The 8,135-nt window shown below is 39.1% G+C and overlaps 1 protein-coding gene across 4 annotated transcripts; it reads left to right on the top strand.

Annotated features, from left to right (window-relative positions):
• The first annotated feature begins 747 nt into the window (after positions 1 to 747).
• LOC133842833 (adenylyl cyclase X E-like) lies at positions 748 to 5,405 on the top strand. Of its 4 annotated transcripts, XM_062276093.1 has the most exons (12): positions 748 to 909; positions 975 to 1,115; positions 1,169 to 1,319; positions 1,378 to 2,161; positions 2,840 to 2,940; positions 2,994 to 3,321; positions 3,380 to 3,815; positions 3,886 to 4,247; positions 4,297 to 4,391; positions 4,444 to 4,595; positions 4,653 to 4,830; positions 4,882 to 5,369. In XM_062276093.1, the coding sequence occupies exons 1-12, from the start codon at positions 835 to 837 to the stop codon at positions 5,343 to 5,345; spliced, it is 3,267 nt and encodes a 1,088-aa protein (XP_062132077.1). In that variant the 5' UTR covers positions 748 to 834; the 3' UTR covers positions 5,346 to 5,369. The 4 variants fall into 4 exon arrangements, with proteins under 4 accessions (XP_062132077.1, XP_062132080.1, XP_062132078.1 ...); XM_062276094.1 differs by lacking the exon at positions 748 to 909 and having other exon boundaries at positions 994 to 1,115; positions 1,212 to 1,319; XM_062276096.1 differs by lacking the exons at positions 3,886 to 4,247; positions 4,297 to 4,391; positions 4,444 to 4,595; positions 4,653 to 4,830; positions 4,882 to 5,369 and having other exon boundaries at positions 2,994 to 3,325; positions 3,380 to 3,518.
• Positions 5,406 to 8,135: the final 2,730 nt, after the last annotated feature.

The following is an 8,135-nucleotide window of genomic DNA, read 5'->3' as shown; positions in this document are numbered from 1 at the left end:
TCTATGCTTTAAGTGCAAAAATCTGTATAAATACGTGCGTGTGTATGTATGTGTGTGTTTGTGTGGGTGGGTGTCTGCTAGTGTTTGTTTGTGGGGCGGGCTGATGCCTTGCTGCGTAATTTGTCGCCCGAGTAATTAGTAAGATTTAAATTGCTTCTCGCTGCCTTCGTCAGCCGCTGTTGTCTCCTCCTCCGCCTCCGCCTCCCTCCACCGCCCTTGACGCCCTCTTTCTCCTTAACTCCATTTAACGGTAAGGCAACACTTAGACTTCTATTAAATGCATTAAGTGCTTGTCGCTCCCAACTTTTGTCTAAGCGTTTCAATTAGTTTTCATAGTCGCGAGATATCTCTCTGCTGTATTTCCTTCTCTCCCACGCTCTCTCCTTCTATCTCTTTTACACTTCTATGCTGGCAATAATATTTGTCTCTAGCTGCGTGTTTCGTTGCGTAATGTGAGACAAACACGTTAAATTAGCACAAATTGGAATTTAATTATAAAAAATGTATTTCAGCCTTCACATACAACATCCTCCCACTCATTTTCTGGTTTGGTTTACCTGCAAATGTTTCCGTAATTGTTCGCTCATTAGAAATGTTCGCTTACCTGAAATGAAGAATGAATTGAAAGAAAAATTAAAAAATATTTAAGACTTGTAATTGTTAGATAAACAAACATTATTTACAGTTTGAAAATTCTTTTTTTTTCAATTCAATATGTAGCAAACATTTGCTTAGATATTTTCAAACACATTCACAAGTAATTCTCAAAAGTATTCAGACACATCAAAAACATTTCTCGATTTTACAATATATATTTTTTATTTTTCGACAAAAATGTTTGACACAAATTGGAGAAGATGCCATATCAACTGGAGCCATGAGCGAGACCTGCAGCTAGGCAACCTGAAGGTAGAGCTCACAAATATCAAGATTGCATTTCCCATTTCTAATTGCTCACATATTTTCATGTATAGAAACGCTGTGAGGAAGTTGGCGTGGATAAAGAATATGCTGTGTATGAGAGACGCATTCGACTCGATGCACTCACCGTGTTTCTATTGCTGCATTCGGCAATGACAATTATCTTCTGTACATTGCTGATAAAGACATCTATGGTAAATTATTATTAAAATGACACTTTATACATGTCTCTAATATGCTCTTTAAGCACATTGAACTCATCTTTATCGATGTGTTACTTTATGCGTTAGCAAGTCTGTTCATTATTTTGGTGTTGAGCATCAACTATAAGGAAGCTAATAAGAAATGGGTCGTATACGTAACGTCGATAATTGCCGTCCTGACACTGGTCTCAGTTGGTGTGTATAAAATGTTATCATATATATCAGTCGGATTCTTAAATAGAATACATCGCAGATATGGCAATTCATTTCATTCATTACTATGCCCACTTTTGGGATCTCAATTTCCTCTACGACACCTATGTGCTCTTTGTGATTTATATGTTCTTGCCCATGCCTACGGTTAAGGCTCCGGTATTGCTTGGCTGCTCCATAAGTTGCATATACATTTTGTTCTTTTTCATCGAGGAGATCTTCTACAATAACGTTGAGATCACACATATCAGCAATTTGCTTAATATTTCCATCGATTTGGTCGATTACATTTGGTTCAATTTGCTGGGAACGTTCTTTCGCCTTATGACCGATATCATTGTACGTTCATCGTTTCTCGAACGCCATCAATTTATGACCGAGGACATTATGCTCAAGGGTGCTCGCGAGCAAGAGAAGATGCTGCTCCACAGCATTCTGCCACCGCAAATAGCCCAACCCTTCCAGGATGATATTCGCAGTCGCATTGCGCTGTCGGGCAGGCGACACGGAATGCGCAGTCGCCACCAGCAGACCAAGGAACGCATCATGGCCATTCAGACGCACCCGGATGTGACTATACTCTATGCTGATGTTGTGAACTACACTCACTTGACCACAACGCTGTCGGTGGAAGAGCTGGTTACTGTCCTGCACGATCTGTATGCCAGCTTTGATGTGGCCGCCTCTTTCTACAGGGCGCAACGCATCAAGTTCTTGGGAGACTGCTATTATTGTGTGGCTGGTTTATCGGTGCCCGATCCTGATCATGCCAAGTGCTGCATCAATTTAGCGCACGCCATGATTGCACACATTCGGGATGTGAGGTAATTATGCGTCTTTTTAGATTTCCTCTAAATATTAAGAATTACTATACCAGGCGCGTACCGAGTAGAAGGTTTATTATAACTGGGGATCCACAGAAAATATAAATGTAAACAGAGCAGGCAAATGAAATAATGATAATAGTAATGTTTGTTAGTCTGTTTATTCCTATGAACAATAAGATCTCACAGGTCATAAGACCTATTGAACCTACATAGTGGGGATATCTTCATATAAACTAAAAGAATACTAAAATACTATTGCACTAAAAATATACCATAGAGTCCTCCAGCTGTTAGATCTAGATAATCACGAATGTTTAGTATTCTATTGTATATTTAGAGTGTATATGTGATATATCGATATACTGAAATGGCGAGTTTGGTTTGTTTTAGTATTTTTCGGTGCATTATTGTTATATATGTATTTAAGTATTTTTTCGGTATATTTTAAAGTAAGGAATATAACATTTGCATAGTTATGTTTATTTTTATATTTGTATTTAAGTATGTTTTGGTATATTTTATCAAAAGCGGTATTAATTTTGCATAGCTCTGTTTTTTTTGAAATTAAGTAGAAGGAATCAAACGCAAATTTAAGTTTTCTTACATAACTTTTATCAAAGAACATTTTGTTTATAAACTTTACTCTATATTCTCTAAATTCTTTTTCCCTTTTAGAGAGTCGCGCAACTTGGACATTGATATGCGCATTGGAGTTCACTCAGGCAGTATTCTAGCTGGAGTTATTGGTTCTGCCAAGCTGCAGTACGATATTTGGGGTAAGCCCTTCTTATACATTTATGTATGGGAGAATGTATTCCGTGTATTGTAGGCGAAGATGTTGTGATTGCCAATAAACTGGAGTCGACGGGAGTGCCAGGACACGTGCATATTAGTGAAAAAACACTGTCGCTCATGGTTGATCATAACTTTGAGATACTGCCGGCCACTCAACAGGCTCGAGATGATATTTATCTTCGAGAGCATAACATTAAAACTTTTCTAATTGCGGCTACCGATATCACGAATACTCCAGCTACTAGTAAGATGTCTACGGCATTTTATGTACTGCCCCCTAAGGACAAAAGCAAACCAATAAATTTAGATGTTCACGAGGAATTGCGTAAAGAATTTGCAGAGATGCCAGCGGGAATTTTATCGTAGGTGCAGTTAAGCTGTTAGTATATATATCCGCTTAGTAATTACTTTCAATGCCAGCTCCATGTTTAAATTTTTGAGTCGCAAAGGCGATGGAAGACGTCCATTACTTGGATTCGTTTTCTTGAACTTTCGCGATCCCACGCTTGAGTACAATTTCATGCAAGAACCAGACCATTTGTTCAAATATTGCATTCTTCTATCCTGGGTGGTTTACATAAGTCTATTCTACGTTCAGTCTGTGGATAATCAAACATTGCATAGCGTCAACTATGTGATGCATGCGTTAAGTTTCATCTTCCAGACTGTCGTCGTCTTCATCATGTGGTATAAATGGCTATGCCATTGGCGTTATCACAAACAGATGCACAGGTACTCTAAATACAGTTGCTTTATATTCTATTGTTCTCATGAAATACAACGCAATCTCATTGCCCGTCTCTGCATTTATATGTTCATCATCTTGATGTATTTTCTGATCATAGGCTTGGTGTTGGTAAGTTTAAGCAGTTTGGGATATTATTTGATGCTTTATCGTACAATTCATTATTCTTATTTCTGTTTAGATGGATTGCGATCCGACCGAGTTTGTGGTACTTCATATTGAGAGTAAACTCTATCTTTACGAGATGAGCAGTAGTGTCTGCTTTCAGCCCTGGGTGCTCACCAAAATGCTTTGCCTCATCATTGGCGTCACACTCATATTTACTGGCATTCCGCTAACCGTGAAAATTGTGGTCGGCATTGTAGAGGCTTCCATTTATGCGATTGTAATATTCTTTCAATACGATTATTTGTTTCGCAATAGCAGCTCAACGAATCCCACATTTGATCCGGAAATCTGTCATTGTCTATTGGTGTCGATCACATTGTTGAGTCTCTACTTTATGGAGCGTCAAGTAGAGTTTAACAACAAGATCAACTACAAGTGAGTGGGAAAATACAAATTTAATATTTTATTTACTTTTGATGTTTAGCTGGCGAGTGGAGTTGCTGAACAAGCAGCAAGATGCTCACATCACTAACAAATCGATTACTATATTGCTGCACAATCTGCTGCCCACTCATGTTGGTAAGTCATTAAGAAATTGCCTATCCAACTATTAAATGATATTTAAATGCAGTTAAATTGTATTTGACTTCGCTGGAGAAACACGAAATGTATTTCGAAAGCCACAAGATGGTTGCAGTGATGTTTGCTACGCTCAAAAACTTTGAAATGGACATGTCCAAGTTACGTTTTCTCAACGAGATTATCTTTGAATTCGATGCAGTTGTAAGTTTAAAATTCGAATTCCGTTTATAGAAATTTTAGCTATATTTTTGTTGCTAGTTATCGCAATATAAAAATGAATGCCTCGTGGATAAAATCAAAATTGTTGGCTGCACTTATATGGCTGCCTGTGGCTTGCATATACGAGAGAAAAGATCTCAGACTACATTCAGCGAAACTGAGATCTCCTGGAGAGATCGTCAAGCAAGTCCTACGGCAAACTCTCTACGACGAGAAGGTAAGCTCCATTACAGTTATAGAAATTGACTGCTATTAATTTGTTCAACAGTCTCGCGAGCCAAAGAACATATGGAATCATTTGCGCTCAGAACTCAAGGAGTGACTTCTCATCCGAATGATGAAGTTGTTTTTGTGATAACCTTGTTTGCCTTGGATCTGATGCGCACAGTTTGGACCATCAATAAGCTGTATAAATCGATTCCCTTGGACAAAATGTTTGCCGGCGAGCTGAGTATTGGGATTTCGAGTGGCGAGGTCATGGCCGGCGTGGTGGGCGCTTCGCAGGTGCATTACGACATCTGGGGCAATCCGGTGAATATGGCATCCCGGATGGACTCGACGGGTGTGCCGGGTTTCATACAGGTTACTGAGGAATCGGCTGTTATACTGCGACGTTGCGGATTGGAATGTGACTATCGAGGCATGACATATGTCAAGGGTCGCGGCATATTGCCAACGTATTTCGTTGGCATCGATGATAATCTGGAGTTCAGAAGCCCAGAAAATATGTAACCAATATACTTTATATATATATTTTGTTATGATTATTCAAAGGGTATTCTTTATTTATTCCCCCAACGGTCAATTCGAAACACACACACGCACGTGTTTGATTGTTTAGCTAATATCACACTGGGTAAATATAATCAGGACAAAACATTTCTTTAGCTCTCGCTCTCGCTTCGATTCGATTCGAGTCACCCTCAAAGAGCGTATACTTGATGCACTGTGGAGCGAATCGAAAGCCAAACACAGCCACGTGTTGATGGGTAAATATTGTGTCAATGTGTGCGTTACACTTGCCAAAGAACTGCAAAATTATTTGCACAAATCTTTGCTAAAGATATCGACCACTTTAAGCGAAGGGAAGCGAAGCGAAAACAATGCCCAACAATTGAAAAGCGTCCTTCATTATTTATGTCGTCTTTGAATAAAATCCTTGAAATAAAAAATAAAGACTGCACACCCCTAGGGACAATTGTCGGTCAATTTTAGTGAACTGCCAAGCGAATTTGTCTTTGACAAACGACAATTTACACTACCTGCTCCCCATGGGCCAACTGCGAAACGAGCTGCCAATCAGCTGTAGATTGTAATTGAATGCGCGTTTAATTAGTAAAACTAACTTTGGTTAATTTCGTGTGTTTTGAGTTTGAAATGTTGCGCTAATATTCGTCATTAATTTGCAATATTGCGCATTCGCATTCGGCAAATCACAATCGCAAATCACATTCATAAAAGCTTAGTCTGCCCCCTGGTCTTAATCCCCCCTCTCCACACCTCTTGCCAACAGTGGTGGCTGTCAAAGCCGTAATGTCGTAACGTGGCACTTGTCAAAAATCCAATTAGGCGACGTTTTCGCCATTTGCATTGACAAATTTGCGAGCACTAATGAGATGGGTGATGGCTGGAGGAGGCATGAAGAGAAAAGGGGGGAAGAAGCCATCCATCCCATGTGGCTTGGCCAGGCCTTGCAAATGTCCTCGATGCTAATGAGAAAGTGTTGTGCAATTATGATTGGCCTTGACAACAATAGGCAATATAATGTGCGACAATCATGCGACAGCAGCAAAAAGCCTTTTAAGCCAACGCTGCAGAAATGAGCTTCAAATTATTTAAGTCTTGAAACGCAATATTAACACTTTATTAATTTATTGAATAAATATTTAAATCGAATAAATACAAGCTTTAAATATAAATGCAGAATGCAGAACATGAATTCAAAATATGTTTCTACAAATCAAGACATATTTAAGTTTTACTTATTCACCATCATCTATAACAAAAAGTCACTTTTTAATTTTAAATTAAGTAATAAACGTTCTCTTGAGTGTGCTGGACTGGAGATACTCATTGAATATATGCAAAACATTGCGCTATTAATTTTAAAATATACCGCAAAATACTACTACATTCAAAATATATATGTATTTCTTAAAAATTTAAAACAAAATTGATCTCTACAAACATAACAAGTGCTGTCGAAAATTTTATCTCATACTAATAAAAGCCTCAAGAAAGCAAATAGTTATACGAGTATATAATAAATTAAATTAATTAAAAATCTAATCTAGCATTTACTGCGGAGATTGGAGAAGATCTTAAAAAAATTTATTCAGATTTAATAAAAGATGAATTAAATTAGTTCAGCAGTAACTCTTTTAGTATATTTTGCAACATCGTTTACAATGATCATTTAAAAATATGTTATCTTTGAAATATAATTCAAAAAGTGCTATTTCCGAGTGCAATTTTAAAACATTTCCAAATGTTGCTACAAAAACAATTAGGAAATTATGAAGTTTTCATCGGATCATCGTTTGCCAGCTCGACCCACTTTCTGTGGCATTGCTTAAGGGAATCGTAAAGGATACAAATTGCATACATATTTAACAAACTGACAGCGGGGCGTGGCAATGGGAATGGGCTATAGGAGCTGGAATGGGCATCGACGAACGTCAAGACGTGCTAAATGGGCAAAAGAAAGTTGCAATCAAAGGCAAAAATGCAAGATGTAAGCACTCTGCACTGTCTATTCCCCTCGCCTGCTGCCCTGCTGCTTAAAAAGTGCCGTCTGTGTTGCCTGTCTATCATTTGGTCAATCAGTGGCAAAGCCACGCCCCAGTCTCATGACTTTCCGCCCCCCATAACACTGCCCGCTCCCCTCTCCACGCTCCCAGCTGCTGCTGTTGTGTGCAGTCAGTCAGGCAGTTAAATGTTAGACGCATTCTGAGCTTGCAACAGTAATAGAGAGAGTGAGAGGGGAGATGGACAGTTCTGCAGATGATTTGGTGGCATGGCGCGTGTCCAACGAGAGATGTTTCCACTGTGCAACTGCTGGGTAAAATCGCTGGCATCTCTGGTCTGGTTTGTTCTGGTCTCTTTTGCTTTTTGGCCATAAACTTCGCTTACGTGACAACTTTAGTTTATTTCTTAAGTTGAACGGGCGCATTATGCGTCTCAGGACACGCCGTTCTCCCACTCTCCCTCTCTCGCTCTTTCTCTCTCTCTCTCTGTGGACTCTTTCTCTACTGTTTCGGCAGCCTGCTGCTGACGACGACGTGTTGCTGCTGTTGTAGTTTTTTGCCAGAACAAACGCTGCAACAGCAACAGCAGCAGCAGCCTGAAGGAAGTCAGCAATTTGTGCCAATGAACATAACACATGTCTCACTGGGACACAGGGTTGTCGAGTTTTGCGAACATTTAGTGAAGAATTGAAAGAGTTGCAACGAAAATAATTTATTTACTTACTGACTTTTTTGTGTTTACTGCAACACTATGAAAAAGTACGTCAATTTATAC

Source organism: Drosophila sulfurigaster, chromosome 3 (assembly GCF_023558435.1).
Source record: "Drosophila sulfurigaster albostrigata strain 15112-1811.04 chromosome 3, ASM2355843v2, whole genome shotgun sequence".
NCBI lineage: Eukaryota > Metazoa > Arthropoda > Insecta > Diptera > Drosophilidae > Drosophila > Drosophila sulfurigaster.
Note: the sequence above shows the minus strand (reverse complement) of the source record. Positions and strands in the feature narration are given on the sequence as shown.

Excerpts from the sequence above, each read along its gene's own strand:
- LOC133842833 (XM_062276093.1), top strand. The coding sequence starts at position 835 with ATGTTTGACACAAATTGGAGAAGATGCCATATCAACTGGAGCCATGAG. Across the intron at positions 2,162-2,839 it reads GCACACATTCGGGATGTGAG|AGAGTCGCGCAACTTGGACA; the intron begins GTAATTATGCGT and ends TTTCCCTTTTAG. Across the intron at positions 3,322-3,379 it reads ATGCCAGCGGGAATTTTATC|CTCCATGTTTAAATTTTTGA; the intron begins GTAGGTGCAGTT and ends TTTCAATGCCAG.